At 29.5% G+C, this 21,590-nt stretch overlaps 1 protein-coding gene across 7 annotated transcripts in view; it reads left to right on the plus strand.

The window, feature by feature from the left end:
* Window positions 1-17,282, plus strand: part of LOC119601118 (neuropeptide CCHamide-2 receptor-like) — an 83,202-nt gene extending 65,920 nt beyond the window's left edge. For 4 of the 7 annotated variants that reach the window (XM_037951899.1, XM_037951892.1, XM_037951886.1 and 1 more), the window contains 6 exons: window positions 2,425-3,179; window positions 4,893-5,058; window positions 8,002-8,134; window positions 8,441-8,639; window positions 13,367-13,581; window positions 13,923-15,101. In XM_037951899.1, coding sequence (XP_037807827.1) covers window positions 2,660-3,179; window positions 4,893-5,058; window positions 8,002-8,134; window positions 8,441-8,639; window positions 13,367-13,581; window positions 13,923-15,101 — 2,412 coding nt within the window. In that variant the 5' untranslated portion in view covers window positions 2,425-2,659. Of the gene's footprint in view, window positions 1-2,424; window positions 3,180-4,892; window positions 5,059-8,001; window positions 8,135-8,440; window positions 8,640-13,366; window positions 13,582-13,922 lie in introns of those variants that run through there. The other 3 variants (XM_037951914.1, XM_037951913.1, XM_037951908.1) reach the window with 3 other exon arrangements.
* The last annotated feature ends 4,308 nt before the right edge of the window (window positions 17,283-21,590 follow it).

The raw sequence follows: 21,590 nt of genomic DNA on the forward strand, positions 1-21,590 counted from the left end.
ATTGTTATACCATTACCAAGTTTTTACAAGGAATTATACCAACCTAATAACTTTATAAAAATACATGTTTTCAAATGTAAGTATTTGTACAAATATTCATATGTAACTCTATGAATTTTTAAATACATCTCTGCAGTGCAAGGTGATTATTCAAAACTAGTGATTTTATTTTACATTAAGGGTTAAACCTGGCTGAATGATTTCAGATGAAACACTTCACTTCGTTACTATTGCAGTGCCAATCTTCTATTTGAGACTCTGCATTTGAATAACGATTGTCTTCCTCTTCGCATTTCAAGCCATTCATACGAGTTCATATAACAAATAAAATGTATAACTGCGAGTCAATTAAGTTGCTAGACATTTGTGAAAAACACTTTCTAAAAGGATACATTGACTCCTTGAAAAACTGGTGGGAAATTCTTCACCTATAATAGGTTTTCATCTTTATTTACAGGTGTGGAAAGAAGTGTCATTTGATGTTTAAATGCTCACGTCTGTGTACGTGTGTGAGTGTTTATGAATAATCATTATATGTTGTTTATCGTTTATTTGATTATGCATAGGAGGGCGGCAGAAACAGGAGTTCAAATGTAGACTTTTACATTTAAGCATCCTTTGGGGCATATAATTTCTGTAAATGTTCCACGACGTTTAATTAGACAAACATTTGTCAGTTCTTATTAAAATTATTTGCTTCATCAGTTGATTCCAACATTTTAACATAATCATTCATTGACGATTACTTGATCAAACAAAATTTTTTAAAAGCCCTTTTCTGTTTGACTGAGCTTTTTGAAATCTTATACATACATATATATATATATATATATATATATATATATATATATAACAATATGAGTGCAAAAGATGAAGAACAGAAAGGAAGATACTATCTTACATAAAATATATATTCATGGCTATAAAACTTCATTTGTGACTACAATGTGTTGCTAGTGTTCTGTTCAAGATATTCGTATAAGGTTTTATGGTGTAAAAATATAAATTTCCTGTGACCGATATGTTCGTTCACATGTGTATAAAGGTGTGTGTTTGTATATGTTTTTGCAGATTTATTTACAGAAATGTGTATGCTTCTTACTATCGTCTATATGGATGTTTATATAGTTTGTTAATAAAATACAACAACAGCTTCCAACCAACAAACCAAGCAATGTTACACATGCAGAAATTGTTGAAACTACAACAAACAAACACATGAACGTTAATTGCTTGTTTTATCACCGAAAATGTTTCATATATTCATTCCAAGTAACATTCTAAATTCATACATAGACTCTCCAGCAAGAGGCTGTTATAAAATACAAGTAAATGTAGGATTTGTTTGAGAAATTGTAAAGGTGGGGTTGCCGACTTTAGTCCGGAAGAAAATTTTACTTTGTTTGTGTTTTTATTTATATTTAACTTCTATGGCGCCTTGTTAACTGCTTGTGGTAAAAGTGGCTGATTTTAGAAATAAATAAAATAAATTTGTTCCTCTCATTTTTATGCCATAATGTTTTGGTTTTTACTAAGTTTGAACATATTTTTACTTCCTCCTTCTCATTTAATCTCCCTTTCTGTCTGCCGCTTCAGATTCTAACATTAAGCCCTGTTGGCCATTAGTTTTAATGGCATAAGTTTAAAAACACAGATTTTGTGTTGTTTCAATTTTCCATTTTATTATAAACAAATTTGAGATTAGCCTTTTACTTTGTAAGCAATAAGCACAATTTTTTATGGTATTTGGATTAGAAACTATGTTATTTTTTGGAATGAAATTTTAAACCAAAAGAAAGAGTTGTATGTAAAAAAAAAGTTATTTACCACAATATGTGTTTTTTTATATTAAGAAATGCGCAAAAGAATATCTCATTATGAAAAAGTTTCCAAAAAATAAGAAACTTTTCCTGATCGTTAATTCACATAAAATTACTGGCTGTTGGTGTGTATGCTAATATTAATCTTGATGTTTTATTAATGTTTTGTGGAAAGGTTTAACAATTTACATATTCTGTTTCCCTTTTAAGTTTTGAAAAATATTACAGAGGTTTCAGAAACTTTAATTTACGTATAACTCTTCATTTTTCATAATTTATTGAAGGAAATATATAGTAAAGGATTTAAATAATAAAAAGTTTAACATTCCAAATTTTTCATGAATATGTATAAACCTAATATAAATTATTAATTTTGTATAGAAATACATTTTTCCTAAAAAGTGTAATAATTCATGTTTAAAAACTTCTAATTAAATGCTGTCCAAAATCTAAGTGTGTAAATCGAATTTCTTAATAAAATTTTAATTATAATAATATTCATATTATTATTGAATAAATTTTAAATTATTTTTTACTTCCTTATAAATCTGCTTTTCTTAAATTTACACAATTTTTGTCCATATTTTTCTCTGTTTCTTTACAGCAAATTACCCACGACTCTTCAGTATTTATATCATTATTTATTCAAAAATATAAACAGTAAATTTAATAAAACTCAACCATGTACAACGTATTCTGTCAACAACGATTAGAGCAGCTGCAGCAACAAAAACAACGACAAGAACAACATATGTCATTATTTTGTAAATAATTAAAAACAGAAACATTTATTAAGCGCTCTGAAACTCTGAACTATAATTAAAAATTATTATAAATCTATGAAAATGTTACTTTTTGACAATGACCCCAATCAAACGTTTTCCATTTTATTATCATCCAATGAATTCGAAAGCATGGAGTCATTATCAGCATCTGCAACTGCAGCATCATCTTCATCATCTTCATCCGCCCTTTGGTTGCCATCGCCTTCATCTTCATCGTCCGCATCCTCCGATTCAGCCGTATCTGCAATATGGAATTTTGATAAGTTGCCATCGGCCAAGGCCTTGTTGAATAACGAATGGCTGCAGCAGAACATGAGCCAAATGCTGAACATGTCCAGTGACAATTTAACAAATTTATTCACCAGCATCCAACAGCAGCCGGTGCCACAATCCCAACGATCGCCCATGCCGCTTTTGGCCACATTGACGGTCTGTTATACGCTGATATTTATTGCTGGTGTCCTTGGAAATCTTATAACATGTATTGTGATATCTCGTAATAAAATTATGCATACGGCAACGAATTTTTACCTCTTTAATTTGGCCGTATCCGACCTGATACTCCTGTTGTCAGGTGAGTGTTTTTTAGAATTTTTTTATTCAATAAGACTAGATTAGCAGAAAATAAGTAAATTCTTTAGGAAACCTGTCACTTGTTGCTAATGACAGTCATTAGTTAGTCATGTAATTGCCGTCGTCATTATTTCCTTTGTAAATACCACCACTACTGCCAATATTATCCTTTGTAGTATGTCGGTGCGTGTATTTTATCCTGCAAATTGTTTGCGTGTCTTACTTGTTGAATGCTTAGTGCTACGAAAAAAAAAAGAACAAGGAAGTTCAAATTACTACAATAAAAGGGACAAATATACTCACTGTAAATGATAAAACAACAACATGAAAGGAAATATTTTTATTAACTTGGCCACTTTAAGTTTGCCTAAAAATTTATAATGGTACCTTACAGTTTGTCAATAAGCACTTGTTAGAAATTTTGCATTAAAATCTTAAATATAAAAATATCAGGATTTTTCACAGTTATCTCTTTATAATGTAGAAAAACTGTGTTACAATTTCGCTTGTTAACTTACTAAACCTCTTCTGGGGTAAGCAGTATTATCATTTGCTATAATTTCAAATGAAAGGAAAAACTTAACATAACTGTTTTCGCATTGTAAAGTACAAATAAACAAAAATTGGTTAGCAACTTACAAACTATGAACAACAGTAAATTCTTTCAGCTTTTCCATGATGTAACAACTATTCAACAAATATATTTTCACCAAAAGTATATGACATAGAATATGAAAAAGGGAGCCTAGAAAAAAATATGACAAAATAATTTATTTAAATTAAGCCCACTAAATTATCAAAGAAAAAGGCTCCATTCCAACTTATTTGCATGGAATGGAATTATTTATTTATTTATAAATATTACAAGGACATTGCAATATAATTTAACATAATTGAAAATAAGACTAACCAAGATATTAATATAAAATATTTATAAATACAAAGTAATAATAAATTCTTTAAACATGACTTTGTTTTAATTATTTCTATTCCTTGAATTAACTTAATTGAATTAATAAAGAATAATAATATTATTGATTAGAAAACATGTGACTGAGGTTGGAAACCGATACCGCTACCTAAGTATGAAATGCCGTATATAATTGATATTAAAACTGCCAAACAAACTACTATTTTCTGTGAACTACAAATCCACATACCGTTTCCTTCAATATCAGTATTGTATCAGCATTTATAGCGATATAAATAGTAATACATAATTTCTAGTAGTTATGTATATTGTCTTCTCGTTCTAACAACTTTCTGAAGCTTTTCTTTTCTGAACTCTAAACCGAAGATTTGATGAATTTAATTTTATATAACTCGAACGAATAACAAATTGAACACTAGTACCGATAATATTATTCGTTTCGTTGGCTAACCTTGCTGATATCTAATACAGAAATATTATTTTCCTTAATATTAAATATCAATTGACCTGGAATTGAAACATTCTACCTCCTAGAATTATTAAACCATTTTTATACAATATTTTAAACAAGGTCAATTTCTTCCTTAGTTTTTGGTTTAAATTACCTTAAGCCAACAATAGAAATGTTTAACATAAATCTCTACAAGTTTTCTAACCTTTATAAGTTTATTTGCTGTTTAAAATGTTTCTCAAGAAATTTCACTTTAGATTTTTTTAGTTGTTTGTTTTTTTTATTTTGTGTAATTTTATTCATATTTGCTTTGTTTTTGTGTTCTTTTGCAGGTATGCCTCAGGATTTATACAATCTGTGGTATCCTGACTCATATCCTTTTACCGATGTACTGTGCGTTATGGAAGGTGTCTTGTCAGAGACAGCTGCCAATGCAACTGTACTGACTATAACAGCCTTTACTGTGGAACGTTATATTGCCATCTGCCATCCATTTCGGTAAGTAGAGAAGAGAAATACAGAGATAGATATATGTATTTTCTCTTACATTTTAAATTGACAGTGTGTCGGTACCTTTTGGCAGTCTGCATTTATGTCCGTCCCTAAAAATATATTTATTGTTGTTTCTGCTTGACCAACCAACACACACTCATGAAAACGAACATCATGGCTATATGGATAGACAGAAAGCAAAAAATGTTCATTACTTTTTTATAATTGGCTTAAAATTGTCGTATTATAAAAATATACAATTAATAACCGCAGACAGCTACAGACATAAGATTTTATTGCATTAAAAATTAAATTTTATATAAATGCTACTACATTGTAAATGTACTAGTACTTATAATAAAATTTAAATGAAAACAAAACCCTTAATTATCTTTTGAGGCAGCATTTTACTGACTTACATATATACTTAAGACTTATTAATACAGCGTTTATATCACTACAATTTAAATTCATTTATTTGTAGGTTAATGAACTAAATTAAATAACATTCCTTCTAGGTATATAAATATATCAGAACATGGGTCGTATATTTAAAGTGAATTTCGGAACCATATAATGAATAGCTTCTTTCGTATTTTATTACCTCAATTTATCAATTTAACTGATTTATCCTTAATTTTGTTAAACCATATATCGATATTAATATAAACATGGGAGTGATTTTTGGAATAGGACTTTTAAATGGGGCTTGGTGTGGGGATATATATCGGTATGTTTAGTTTCATCGCTATATTGGTATTTTGAGTCATTTCTAAGGTAGACTAAGTGTGGTCTAATTCAATATGAAAACAAGTAAGAATGTATAGCCGGGCATGGCCGCCATATGATACCCTAAACCAGTGATTTTGGTAAAAATCTTAATTTTTTAATAATGAAGCATTTAATTTGTTTTTTTTTTACTTTAATTCCAAATTATTTCAACAATTTGTTGACAAAAACGAGATTTTCTAAAAGTGGAATTATGTATATGGGAGTAATTGTAAATATGGGTCTATCCTTATAAATTTTGGTTGAGGGATTTACGTTTGCATTAAAATTATATATGCAGACTTTTGTCGTAATGTTAATGGTTATAAGTGAATTCTGACATTCAAGTCATTTTCTGAAGAGGACTTTGTATGGGGCAAAAGGGGGCTTTTTGGTGAAGTTTTATCGATTTTTGTAGATATACTAGATCATTTAACATAACTATGAGCTCAAAAGCCTTATTCGGGGTACGGTGGACCAATTTAAACCATTTTCAATAGGCTTGAGTCAAAAGAATAGTATGTACTAAATTTCATCAAATTATATTGAAAATTTCTACCTGTAGTGTGCGCACAAGGTTTACATGGACACACAAACGGACTGACGGACATAGCTAAATCGACTCAGAAAGTGATTCTGATCCGATTTATATACTTTACTGAGTGTAGGACTAATATTTTTGGATGTTACCATCATCAGAAAAAACGTGTAATACCCTCCCCGCTATAGTGGTGTAGGGTATATATGTTTATGTCCAACCAAGGATAGAAAATTTAGCAATAATTGACACTAGACTAGGAAATACAATATACAAGTCCATAGACCGATTTGTAATTAGTAGACCAGTCTATTTATCGCTTATCAAAAAACTAGTTAATATTACAGAAAGACGAAATGCAAATGTTCCAGCCCTGTGTCCAAATTAATCTTTTTAATTGTTTTTCTATTATGACAATTTTCAACCAATTTAAAATTTATCTGATTAATGTTATATAGAAAAACTATATAAATAAATATTGTTTTTATTGACACACAATATAAATTTTGTTAATTTTTTTTATACCCTACACCACTTTAGTGGGGAGGGTATATTGGATTTGTGCTGATGTTTGTAACATATAAAAATATTCGTCCTAGACCCACCTTAAAGTATACCAATCGGCTTAGAATCGTTTTCTGAGTCGATTAAGCTATGTCCGTCCGTCCGTCTGGCTGGCTGGCTGTCCATGTAAACCTTGTGCGCAAGCTACAGGTCGCAATTTTCGAGATAATTGGATGAAATTTGGCATGCACGTTTTATTTGACCCAAGGACGAAGCCTATTGAAAATGGTTAAAATCGGTCCATTATTTCACCTAGCCCCCATAGAACAGAACCCCCCGAAAACGGCTTCTGAGCTCATAATTATGTTAAATATACAGATATATCGATAAAATACGGCACAACTAAGTTTTATAGAAGTCTTGATAACCCTGCCAAATTTCATAAAGATCGGGCCCCATTTGACCCTAGCTCCCATACAAAGTCCCCTTCAGAAAATTACTTGAATGTCCCAAATTAACTTATAAACACAAATATCGCGATGAAATTCAGCACAATTAAATATTATGTAAATATAAATATGTTCACAAAATTTTATCGGGCTTGGTCCATATTTGCCCCTAGCCCCCATATAAAGCCTCTTTCAGAAAATTGGTTTTTCATCCATAAATTGCTTAAATGTATCGGAACAAGGGAATATTGAAGATAAATGCGATATTATGAAAAATAAATCACATTTAATATTCATAACTGGTGTAGGGTATCATATGGTCGGCCACGCCCGACTATACTTTCTTACTTGTTTAAATTTAAAAGCAATAAACTAGAAACCATGAAATTAAGCTGTTGCATTTGGCTAAACATTTTCCAATTAAAATGTAACAAAATCTACACCACATACTTCATACACACACACATATTTAGTTTCTATTTTTGTATGTCAGTTACATTTACAATACATACATATGTTTTTTATAAATTTGTAACTGAATACAGAAACAAATGTATTTTTGTATATATACATGTACTGTTATAGAGATAGATATTTATAAATCCTTTTTTACATTTAACATTGAATTTCAATATTTATTTTTTGTATTTATTGGTTTTTATTGTTGTTGTTTATTTCTCATTTTTACAGCCAACATACCATGTCGAAATTATCACGTGCTGTTAAATTTATTTTGGCCATTTGGTTAACGGCTTTTGTTTTAGCTTTACCCCAAGCGATGCAATTTTCCGTGGTGCCACAGCATGGTGGTACAGCATGTACGGTAAGTATTACAGGAAAAAATAGAAACAAATAGAAAAATAGATTCAAACATACAACAAATACTACTCAATAAAAGGTGTTTCAACATAAAGTGTTTTTCTATATTTTCTATATCTATCAGAATTGTAGTGTAAAACTGCAAAGTATTTTACAAATTCATACTTACGCTGCAGTTGAGAAACCCTTTAAACTAAAATTTATTAAATAAATTTTGAAAAGAATAATATTTTTCTGTTGAAACACTTTTTAAATAATTTCCTTGTAATAAATACAACTTGATTTTAATAATAAATATTTTCCCACCCAGATAAACAATGATTTCTTTGCACATGTTTTTGCGGTGTCGGGTTTTATATTTTTCGGTGGACCCATGACTGCAATTTGTGTTCTCTATGTACTAATAGGAGTAAAATTAAAAAGGAGTCGCTTGTTGCAAGCTGTGCCAAGAAGATGTTACGATGTCAATCGGGGTATTAGCGCACAAACTCGAGTCATAAGAATGTTGAGTAAGTAAAATAGAATATTATTTAAAATTTATTTACAACAACTACATATGAAATTCTTTAATATTCTCCTTCCATATCGACTAGAATATGTTATAGGAATAAAACTGGAAAAAAAAAAGACCAAATACCAAACACAGTATGCAAATAGGAAAGTTGAAATAGAAGTCATAGATTTATTTTTCCCAGGGATATGTAATCAATATTTAAATTGTATTTGTATGGATTTAAGTAAACGTACTTTTATTCATGCCCACATATATACATATGTTGTACATACTATGTATGTTAGTTGGCTTAACGAGTTGTAAGCTCGTACAAATATTTTCTTATAATAATACATACAGAGTAGGTTGCAGTAGGCCCTTTTGGTACAGACATAGACATGACATACATACATACAATAAAGACAGACAGACAGACAGACAGACAGATAGAAAACAGACAGACAGATCAGACAGAAGACAAGCCAGACAGGATACAACTAGAAGACAGACGACAGACAGACAAGACATGACAGACAGACATACATACAAGACAGGACAGACAGACAGATCAGACAGACCACAGACCAGACTCTGATCAGACAGCCAGACAGACAGGACATATAGACAGACAGACAGACATAGACAGACAGACAGACAGACAGACAGACAGACAGACAGACAGACAGACAGACAGAGCAGACAGACAGACAGACAGACAGACAGACAGACAGACAGACAGACAGGACAGACAGACAGACAGACAGACAGACAGACAGACAGACCGACAGACAGACAGACAGACAGACAGACAGACAGACAGACAGACAGACAGACAGACAGACAGACAGACAGACAGACAGACAGACAGACAGACGACAGACAGACGAAAGACAGACAGACAGACAGACAGACAACATACATACAGACAGACAGACAGACAGACATACAGAATACATACAGACAGACAGAAATACAGACATACATACATACAGACAGACATACAGACATACATACATACAGAATACATCACATACATACAGACATCATACATACATACAGAATACAGACAGACATACAATACATACATACATACAGACATACATACTACATACAGACATACATACATACATACATACATAACATACATACATACATACATACATAACATACATACATACATACATACATACATACATACATACATACATACATACATACATACATAATACATACATACATACATACATACATACATACATACATACATACATAATACATTACATACATACATACATACATACATAAATACATACATACATACATACATACATACATACTATATATTTGTCAAATCTGGGAAAATTTTAAGTACTACTTTAATAATGTTCAACTAATTATGTTTATATACACCATGAAATTGTATACAACCCTAAACATATGGATAGAGAGGTGTAAAGAAAAAAGGATATATTATTGGTCGATAGGAAAATAAATTTGAAATTAAATTTATTACAAATATCTTTGGTCCGATTTGAATAAAATTTATTATAAATAGATCAAAATTATTATTGAAGTTTTGAATTTGGGGCGTTTTTAGTAGCTTCCAACCTTGATTCAATTTAACAACAAACTCAGTAGCATTTTCTTCCTAATCTTATGAAATCTGAAAATAAGAAATTTTGTATCCTTATATCAAATTGTTTCAATATGCTGACACTTTTGGTATGCATTTTAAACAATTTCTTCTGAAATTCTATAAATGCTTATTTATTTGAAACAGAAATTCTTGAGATATTTAAAACAGAATCCATCACTTTAGTTCGCATTTCCAAACAAATATTTCTATAATAATATGTATTTATGTATGAATGTCTGTACGTGTTAAATGTCAATAGAATAAATTTTATTTATTTAAGAAGAAATGCAAATAAACATAATCATATCGTTAATTTTTGTAAATATTTTAACACTTATTCAACATAAACAATATTAAGCAAAGTAGGAGGCTTGATATATGAATCTACAGAATTACAGATAAATACATTTGTATGTATGTAGGTATATGTATATAATTGTTTGTAGACAAAACACAGAATGTTATCTAACAGATTTTCATTGTATTCCCAAAAGATAGCAAATGAGATTTGTAAGGCAAACGAAACAATAAGAAATAAACAACCATAAATATTATTTAATATTTAATGCAGAAATAATAAAATTATTAAAAGATAAGGTAATGAAGAATGCTTAAATAATGTTGATTTAATCGTTAAACCGCAGTTACAAAAACAAAGATACGAAATTTAAGTATGAATTACATACCACAATTTAGGAAATATAATTGTAATTGTATTGTATTGTATTTGTGGCATTTTGTAACACATGTGTTTTTCTATATACTTACATACTTACATGTATGTTTCTGTGCATGTGTTTCTATCCTGTTAACTGTGGTATTCTCTAAGGCAATGAATTCATGAGGAATGGTGTGTGTAAAATTCCACATGAAATCCTTTTTAAAATGACACATGTTTGGTAAACAATCGTTGGTGTTATTACATATTTATTGTCATGGAAAAATATTGTATAACACATTTACTTTTTTGTCGGAAAGAAGTGTATAGGACTGGTTTTATAGTCATATTTTCTTAACAATGGCCCTTAAGAAAACTTTCTTTTTTCCAAACGTTTTTAAATCCTAGAAACCGAAAAGTATACACACACACATAGTCTGCGAAAAAAAACTTTGAAAGGACACATTTTAGCTTTAAATAATTTTAAATAGGTTAAAGAACACTTTAGTTCTCCATATGCATACGACTACATAAATTATTCTATTTTAGTTTCTGGTATCAGTTTAAATTACTTTACTTTTACGCAGTAATATATACATTTCTTTTAAACACCCACACTGGATAATATTGTATTATGTCTGGATATATTTGATACTGCACAAAATTCAATTGATTAATTGTATAAAATTAGAAAAATAGAATTGAGTGTTTGTGTGGGTTACAGTTGCATCATATGTGACTTACCAGGTCCAGGCTTGGAGACTGTCAATTACATTTTAAATAACATTACTCTAGAAGTGATTGTAATTGATTATTTTTAAATTACCACTACTTGCAATTGTAATTAAAGTTTTTCGATAACAATTACTTGTAACTGTACTATTAATAAAAGTAATTCAAAATAGAGTTTTAAGATTATCACCACAAAATTACAAGAATATTGTTAAATGAAAGCAGCGCAGTTAAAGTAATTTAAAAATTGTTTAAATAATTTTTACTTTACAGCTTTTTTATTCATTATTGATTATTGGTTTTTTATTACAATTATATGTAATTGTATTAGTAAATGTTTATTATTCCATTACAATTGCATGTAATTGCAAACTGACAAGTAATTTATTATTTATTGTAATAATTACCCCAAGATTGCCTGGCACAAATAATGGTTGAGGGAACATTTTTTTTTAATAACCAAGAAAAAAATATCTCCCTATTGTACACATGTAATTGAGCTCTTTCAGTACTTTATTTTATTTGTAGTCTTCCATTTTAATTTAATTTTGCAAATCTTTTCTAAAAGAAAACTTTTTAAGGCATTTTTATTAACAATTAATTGTAGTCTAGTGTAGTGAGTATGTAAATATGTTGATATGTTTGGATGTGAGCTTTTATATCCTTTGAGGAATTATCTCTAGGACTTAATGTATTCGTCAACTGAATTATAGAAACGTGTGCGGTGTTGCCTCTTAATTTTATTACATGTTGGAAAACATTCTTTGTTTTAAAGTAAAACAAATTGGAAATAATATAATTTTCTTAAATAAACAACAACAGCAACAAAACCTAAATAATGAAGAAAACAAATCTAATGACAAGTCAGTGCACTGTTTAAGTCCTGAATATTGTGATTGTCTGTACACACTTTTGAACAGATTGTTCTGCTTGCTTGTAAGTAATTGTTTTCAAAGAATATTCAAAACAAATTGAAAGTTTTGAATTTTCCTTTTTACTGTTGTTGTGGATTTTTCTAACAAACTCAAATTTTGATAAATTTTCAAGATACAATTTGTTCAACTACAAATGAAAAATACTATTTTTGCATTTGATTCCTATTTTTTCTTTTCTTGATGTGTTTGTTGCCTTTTTGAGGGGGGATACGAATTTAAGAGAATTTCTAAATAAACCAAAATAGAGTAAAGTATTAAATAAAAATTGTAATGAGCCCTTAATGCCCTCTTGTCTATAGCAGAGATTCCTAAAGATAATATTATTTGAAAAGAAATGTCTTATATGTAGACAATATATTTGGAATCTCTGCTTATTCTTGTGATTCCCATTGCCTTAGTAGTGTTTTAGTATAAATAATATATGTATTTATAAAAATATGTGAATGTGTATGTATGACAATTTGCAGCAGCAATTGAGACATGTTTGAGTGTGTCATAAATTTTTGAACAAATGAACCTCAATTGTGTCAGTAACAGTTTTTTGTAACATTAAAACAGTAAATTTTCCTTAAAAAAAGCTACCAGCCAGTAACAATACTAAATAGCATTAAATTAGTCATAGCGAAGAGTACAAGTATCTTAGCAATGTAAAATATACAAGTTTATAGTTTGTTGCTCTTGCTTTTCCTTTAGCTAATTCATAATAAATTTCTGCATTATGACAAGTATTGAAAAAGTTTATTAATTTAATATTTATTTAATTTTCTACGGTTTTCTTACAGTTGCGGTTGCTGTGGCATTTTTTCTTTGTTGGGCACCATTTCATGCACAACGTTTGATGGCTGTTTATGGCTCTACATCGGGCATTGATTCAGAAGTTTTCAATACCATCTATTATATATTGGATTATACCTCAGGTGTATTGTATTTTCTGTCGACCTGCATAAATCCTTTACTCTACAACATAATGAGCCATAAGTTTCGTGAAGCATTCAAGGTAAGATTCCGTCAGCATGCACTTACCAAATAAAAATCATTATCATTAACACTTTGCTCTGCTTTTCCATTATTTTCTTTTCTATTTTCATAAAATTGTTCACACTTTAACATTGCACAATTGGAATGGAAAAACTAAATTTTCACTTCTTAATTTGAAATTTCGTCACTTAATTGTACAAACTCATAAAAATTGGTAACTTGAAAAACTTTAACGGCATGTTTTAATTTTATTTTACTTTAACAAATGGCTGCATGTGGGGTTGGGTTTGCACCTTCATTTTGTTTGTTTTTTGTTCTTTCTTTGTCTCTCTTTTCCTCTGTTTGATTTACTTTTTGTAGGTAACCCTGGCCCGCCATTTCCTATCGGGAAAATACCAGAGTCAAAATCACAATTACAGTGCTCTGTTGAGGCAGAATGGCTCGCTGCGTATGCATCATACAACGGTGAATAATAATGCTCTTGAGCACTATAGCTCATATCGTGTTGTGCAATTGCAATGTCGTGACCCAAGCCATCATCTTTCTCTACAGGATAGCATAAGGACAACAACGACGACTACAACCGTCAACAGTGGCAATGGTAGCGGAGTCGCTGGAGGAACAGGAGGAGGAGGAATTGGTGCTGGCGGCAGTGGTACTGGCAGCGGAAGTTCAACACTTATTGGTGGACATCATCATAATCATCATCAGGGTTGCAGCAACAGTTGTAGATCTTCGCAGCATCGTAACCGCTGTGCATCCATGGGTTCTCAATCTACGCTTCTTAACTCCCAAATAGGACCCAATACCCCAGCTCAACATCGACTGCTACAGACTCAAATATCGCAGCTGTCTTCGGTAGGAGATGCAAACTCGCTAATGGAATGTGATATGACTGGAGGAAGCACAGCTCCCCAATGTCATCATCCCTCAACTGCATATAGACTAAAGGAAATACGCAGGCAGCGTTCTAGAGGCAATGATGACTGCCACTCCATAGACTCTTCTGCTCCTTCTCATCATTGGAGAGATGACCCTAAACGCTGTGTTTCTATGCATGAAACGGAGCTGTATACCAAACCTATGGCTCCACATATAATGGCGGCCACACTTGTGGCAACACAGCCCATACAACCAATGCACTCAATAGCTGAACTTAGTATAGAAAGACCCACAAGATCAAGACTAAAGTTGTCACGCATAATTACCAGGCGCCAACAAGATGCTTTTGCATTACAATCTAGTCCAAGAGTGGAGTTAATGAGACCTCAATATAAGGTGGATAAAGCCTCGGTAAAAACGATCAATTCTCTGGCCGATAAGTTCAAGTGGCGAACTAAGCGAAAATTAACCAAAAAACGAACACCCGCTTTGAAAAATGGTGAAGAGTACGATGGTTCCACGAGCCTGGGTCCTCCTCTACCTACAACGGCCCTCATGAAGGTAGTTTACACTACAGCAGCGGGAGCTGATCTTGAACCAGAATTAACACTCAACACAGATGGTTCGTTGGGTTATCGTACTCCACATGCGTTATGATGACACATCAATGAATTGTCACCATTGAGGATGAATGAAAAGTTGAGCCATGAAATGGACAAAGAAGAATACGAATTGAATCAATTTAGATAAGACTGCTGAAAACAAACAAAACTAAACTAAACAAAAGAAAAGAAAATACAAAAATAGAACAGAATTTTAATGTATAAAAAAGCGTACAAGGAGATTGTGATGTTCAAGTGTCCAAAATTCAAAATGAGATTCTAGTTTCTTTAGTTTATTAATATGTATTGTAACTTAACTAGTTGGCTGCTGAATACTTGTAACTCTTGTTATTTTTCTAGATACAAATTTCAACAACCTTGACTTTGACATAACAAAGACAAGAAAATAATTTATAACGACAATAAATTGTCATAGTTTATAACAGATAATAGTGTTTGTTCAACAGAATAGAATAAAAAAACTTTACAGCATCATCAAAAAACATCAACGATTTGTGATTTCAAATACCTACTGAGTACATACTTATAAAGTGGTAAAAATACAGTTAATTTAAATTTATAAATTCGCCTACGTTGGCAAAAATAACTTGGAGTACATTTAACTAAATTATTAATTTTAAACGTATGCATTGTAACATTACATTTAATTTCCATTACTCCTTTAAAAAGGCTCTCATAACGGAAATTAACTCATTGATTGATACTTCAAAAAACAAATTAAGGTGTCTCAAATTTAACGCCTACATATTGTCGAGAACAAAATATCTATAAATAACATGTTTATGAACATTAATAACACATTTAATAATTTTAGATTAACTTTGTTATTGTTTTCGCCCACAAATTTAAAAAAAAAAACTTTTAAATATGATTTTTAGCGTGAGTTTTCATTGTAAAAGTAATAAATAAAATGTCTTACAGCAAATTGACATGTAAAAACTCAAAGTAACTTTTAACTTGTAATGACATTTTTTTAACGTAAAGATTAGAAAAGTTTTTTCTTAAAAGACGCTACGATATTAAAAAAAAAGCAAAAATATTTACAAATTGTTTACAATTTCCTATTGTGAGTGTGTGTTATTTGTTCTAACACTATTTAGAAGTCCTTTGTTCAATTTTACCACTTTATATATTTATGTACATGTAAGTATTAAAAGTCGCTTTTCTGACACGATTTTGTGGCATATTTTAAGGGCAACATTTTTGAAACACTTGTGAAAAACGAGCTTATTTTCCAAATTTTCGAAAGCGATTTAGATCCTAGTAAAAATTTATAAATTTTTTAGAAAAAAATTATGACCACTTAAAATAAATATTGCCACTTAAAATAATATATTGTTACTGTTCTAAGGGAAGAAATTTTACTGAAGTTTTGAAAATGTCATATAAATTTTGAAACTTAAGTATAATTTCATCTCTTAGGGCGAACTTTAAAACCTGTCCTAAGCAATTTTAGTAACTTATACTCAAGATTACTAATAATGGGGAATAAGAAGTTAATATGTCCCAAAGTCATACCTTATAAACATACATATTTTAAACAATATAGATCTACCGAAAACTCCAAACATTCTAATTTGCCATAGAAAATAAAGAATTAATCACTTATTTACAGTTCCGAGTTAAACAAGAAAATTTATTCAATTTAATAACATGTTCAACTTGCTAGAAGTTTTGAAACTTTAAACGTGATATCATAAGAAATAAAAAGTCCTTTTAAATAAGTTAAAACTATTTTGCTTTTAATTAAAAATAATATTTCTAAAATTCTAAATTTTATTGTAAATAAAGTAAGAATAAGATGTAAATAATACTAAGTGTATAGTTAGGTACCTATGTACATATATTTTTTGAAAATATGTGCATAGTTTAATACATAGTTTTATATATATAGAGGTAACAAAGTACTTAAGTCATTAAAAGTTAAAGAATTTTTAGTTTTTAGACATATTTTCTCTCTTGCGCTTTGTTTTTCTAAAGCCTTTTATAGAATTTAACATTTTATTTCTTACATGTAGATAATTATTTGTAAATTTAATTAATATCTCAAAGTAATTCCAATATTATTCTCAATTTTTTACTTTATTTTTTTTTTCGAATGTGAATTATTACACATTGTGTAGAATAACAATAATTATGTAAAATACTGTAAGTATGTATTCGTGTCCTTTTTTATATGAGTGTATGTATTAAATAAAATAAGAAAATGTTTGTAAATTTGACTCTTAAATTGCCATTTGCCATTTTAAACTTGTTAAAATTTTATTAGTAATAAAAAAAGTTAAGAAAAGAGAAAACCTAAATATATTTTTAAAACAAAAGATTCAATTAATATAAAAGTGCAATAAAAATTAAAGATATATATTATACATAAATAAATATAAAATATTTAATGAAAAAGTTTAAATTTCAATAATGTGTTTTATTTCTTTGTCTCAAATCGCCACCTTGTGTTCCTGAAGGTATGCTAAGGTTTCTGTTAGAAATTATTTGCATGCAATATTTCGTTTATTAAATAAATATTACTTATACGCCCCATTTGAATTGTTATTTTATTGAAAACTGCAGCAATTACACACATCTAAAGTTGTTATCTTAGTTTGCTCATTGACCTTATTCAAAAACATTTTAAAACCGCTAATTAAGCTTAAATAAAAGACAAAAACCACACTATAATTATCATTAAAAAGAACAAAAAGGAAAACAAATAACAGGCGACAAAATCCACATCATTAAAATGTGCTCAACACAAAAAATTAAAAAAAAAAAAACTTTTAAAATGTTATTATGCATTTCACACAACAGCATATCATGAAAGCAAAAGTTTCTTTTGCTGAGTTTTCCACAACAAACAACATTTAATTAAATCGTTAGTCTAAACCTCCATATTAAAAATACATTTTCCTGTACTAGAGTTTAACAATTTATTTTAAATTATATGCTGCAGTAATTAAGATTAAGAAAAAAACTTCATGGGATAGCTGCATACACACACACAATGCCAGGCTCACCAAGGCAAGTCCCATGAAACTGACCACAATGTTTAACTGACCACAGCACATTCACATACTCTTAAAGTTTCCTTTGGTTAGTCGTCACAACATGTGGACACAAAGACAACATTTGTGTTGTGTTTATTAGTTTATTGTAGAGTTTTCAAAACAAATGCTAAAATTTTGAGATCAATTTGCAGATAAAAGAATAGCAAAGTTTTTTTCACCAGGCAGTATTATTGTTGAAGTCCACTGCATAGTTTAGTAAATTGTGCATCTAAAACAAAATTATTACATTTAATTAATTTTTAAGATCGTAAGATATTTTTACATCGTCAAGACATTTCTACAATTTCTAAAGGTAAATTAAAATAATTTTAAACAGCTAACGAAGTAAATTTATTTCAACGAGAATGCAAATTTATAGTAAATAGCTATTTATATCAGATCACTGCCCGAAACGTAAATTTTTAATCCAGTTTGTATAAATGTTGTTCGTAGATTTGCTGTGATGATGATAATAATGAAAAACACGTTCATACAATCACTGAATTTCGCATTCGAATGTAATGACACGAATTACGAAAAGTTTATTTTTTGCGATTTTTGCAACTTTAATACATTTTTTATGTTTTCCAAATGGTTGTACTCGTATATTATTTGACTGTGATTGTATGTCATTAAATATGAATGTATGCAATATGTATGTGAACGTATCCGGAGGGAAAAGCATCTAACAAGTAGACCTTACAAAAGGCTTTTTGAATTACAAAGATCTCCAAGACAGTATAATATATGAATATCGAATTCCATGCGTCCGAACGTAGGTCGTTAGAAATTAACTTTCCGAAGACCTCTAGGTTCAATATTTGAAACATGCACACCAATTTATCTTTTAGAAAGAGAAATGTATTTTTATCAACCGTTTAAATTTTTATATAATTTTTAAGTCCTTAAAAGCAATTCGATAGAAATGTGTGTACTATTCCATAGAATAAGCATATACTAATTCATAGCGTAGTTCATTGACTAGTCTTTGAACTATTCTATGGACTAATCTATTATCTAGTTTATAGTGTACTCTTTGTATTAGTCTATTAATAATATAGAAAAAGTGCTTAACATGTTATGGGGGACTAAATTTGCCATTACCTAAGTTTTCAAAGGAACTTATGCGTTAAGGCCCTCTTAAAAGCTTTTAATGGTATATTGATCCCCCTAGCTAATGTATATGTACGGAGTAAATATTTCTTTGGTTGCTGGTGACAATGAAATTTTTGCAGTTGTTGCTAAATATTTTAAGGATAATTGAGTTAAAATGCTAATAATCTTAACATATTCTCTCACGCACATATATGGCTACATACATACATATATATGTATTCGTTCATAGACCGTTCAATGTGTTTTTTTTTTTTTTTTTGGCGAGAGAAGCAATTACTGCTCAATGACACTGACAATGACATTGGCTTCTTTTGGGTTTTTAGTTGGTTACTTTTGCATATTAACTAGAATTATACTTAATCTAGTGGAAATTAAGATTTAAATGTATTTTTAATTCTATGACAAACTAGTCATATTCTTTTGTGTCTTTATCTATTTAGCAAAGGTTCAGCTTTATTTTTAAAATTTTGCTGAAATTTGTTTAAATTCTTAATCGCAATATTTACCTTAGGGACAGGACACTGTTACTGTGGTAAGTAATATTTGCCATTAGTGCCCTTGAAAATTAAAGTGTTTCTTTCTTTAGTATATGTTCCATTGCAATTTGCAAATATAAAATTGTTTTTAACCTTTATAAATAATGTTGACAACTTAAAGGCTTTCGGGAATACATTTAAGTCTTTCCATATCAATTGTTTTTCATTGCCAAAATTTATGCTAATTAATTAAGTTAAATGTGAATGTTTATACATATATTTAGTTTAAATATACATTAATGTTATTTAAATACTTAATTATGGTTTTAATGTTAAAGAGAGCGTGAGCAAATTTAATAGATTTATGGGCGAGAGTGCGCGAAGTAATGAACATTTAATGCTTCTAAGAAATCTCTTTAAAATTATACTATATTTCTAAATTTTATTTATTTCAATTTTGTAAAAAATTTATTTAGCTTTAATTAAAACATTTTTCAAAATCCATTAAATTTTTGTATTTAATAATTTAAACTGCAGCAAAATAAATTTATTGTTTATCATTTTTGTTATAATAAAAACTTTTTACTAAAACTATTTCATACAACAGATTTAAATTATGCCAACAACTTGTTTAACAAAAAGTATAATATAAAAAAAGAAATAAATTCTCATATTAAACTAATTTGAAATAAGTATGAAAAAATGTATAGAATACTTAAAAATGAACACATGACATGGTCTTGCATTTAATAACAAGATGAATTAAGTTGATGATGATTTTATTTACACATACTTGTATAAAATACATACGAAAGCTGGTTAAGAAATCCAACAGTCTTTAAAGGAGTCATTGTATCCTTTCACTCATCACGACATAAACACATTTATAAATAATTGTATTTTCGCTTGAACAGTATAACGTCTCCAACGACTTAAATTTAAAGTTAATTTTAGAAAAGGCTTTTTATGGGCTCAAACTCTACAAAATTTGAAAGAGTGATAAATTCTTAGAAACGAAGGCATATGAAGTTGGGTTCAATTATAGACCAATCCTCCAATAGAGGGCCAAAATATCCCATTTTCAATACGCAACTGTGATTACCAATGGAGAATATTTGTTAAAATTTTCAGCTCTCTGTTTATGCCATATCATATCTACAAACAGACGGATGGACAGACATAACTAGATCGGACCCAGCTTCCTCTCCTAGGGAAGCTGTTTGAGGCTGCCACACTCCGAACTGCAGGATGTTCTGTTAAATAGTATATAAGAGTGTGCGTGAGAGTGTTTAGCAAAAAAAAAAACTCGTATTTCTATTAACATTTTATTTCAATGAAACGGTCATTGTGCTTATTTCTATAAATTTGTACCTAAATCGAATGAAGTATGAGTATGGGTATTATAACTGACTAATAAAGTTGTCTTCCAAACAACTGGTCAACTAGTCAAGCAGCGAACAAACCATCCAACTGAATAAAACCTTTCGACCTTCTAACCAATCATCCATCTGTGCATTTATCTCGACAATCGTCAGATGTTTGTTTTTGCTTTGTTTATGTTTGTTTGTCTAATTCACTGTTGTTGTTGTTATTTTTGCTGTTGTGATTATTGGTGTTGTTGTGGTTGTTTGTTATCTAAACAATGCCAATTATTAGACTAGACTTTAATTTGAGAATGTTTAAGCAAACAGAAAATATTTATTTATTAAAGCTTGACCAAACATGTTTTTTAAATTTCAGTCTTAGAAAACTTTTGCAAAAAAGATTGGAGAATAACTTTTTATTTTTAGGGATTTTATATTTAATATAATTAAAGTGAAAGAAAACATTATTATTAAATGAGCCTAAAAATACAATGCATTTTTTAGACATAAATTTTAATTACTTTGC

Source organism: Lucilia sericata, unplaced genomic scaffold (genome assembly GCF_015586225.1).
Source record: "Lucilia sericata isolate MDLA Ls3-8-SP2 unplaced genomic scaffold, ASM1558622v1 Contig000005F_arrow, whole genome shotgun sequence".
Classification (NCBI taxonomy): domain Eukaryota; kingdom Metazoa; phylum Arthropoda; class Insecta; order Diptera; family Calliphoridae; genus Lucilia; species Lucilia sericata.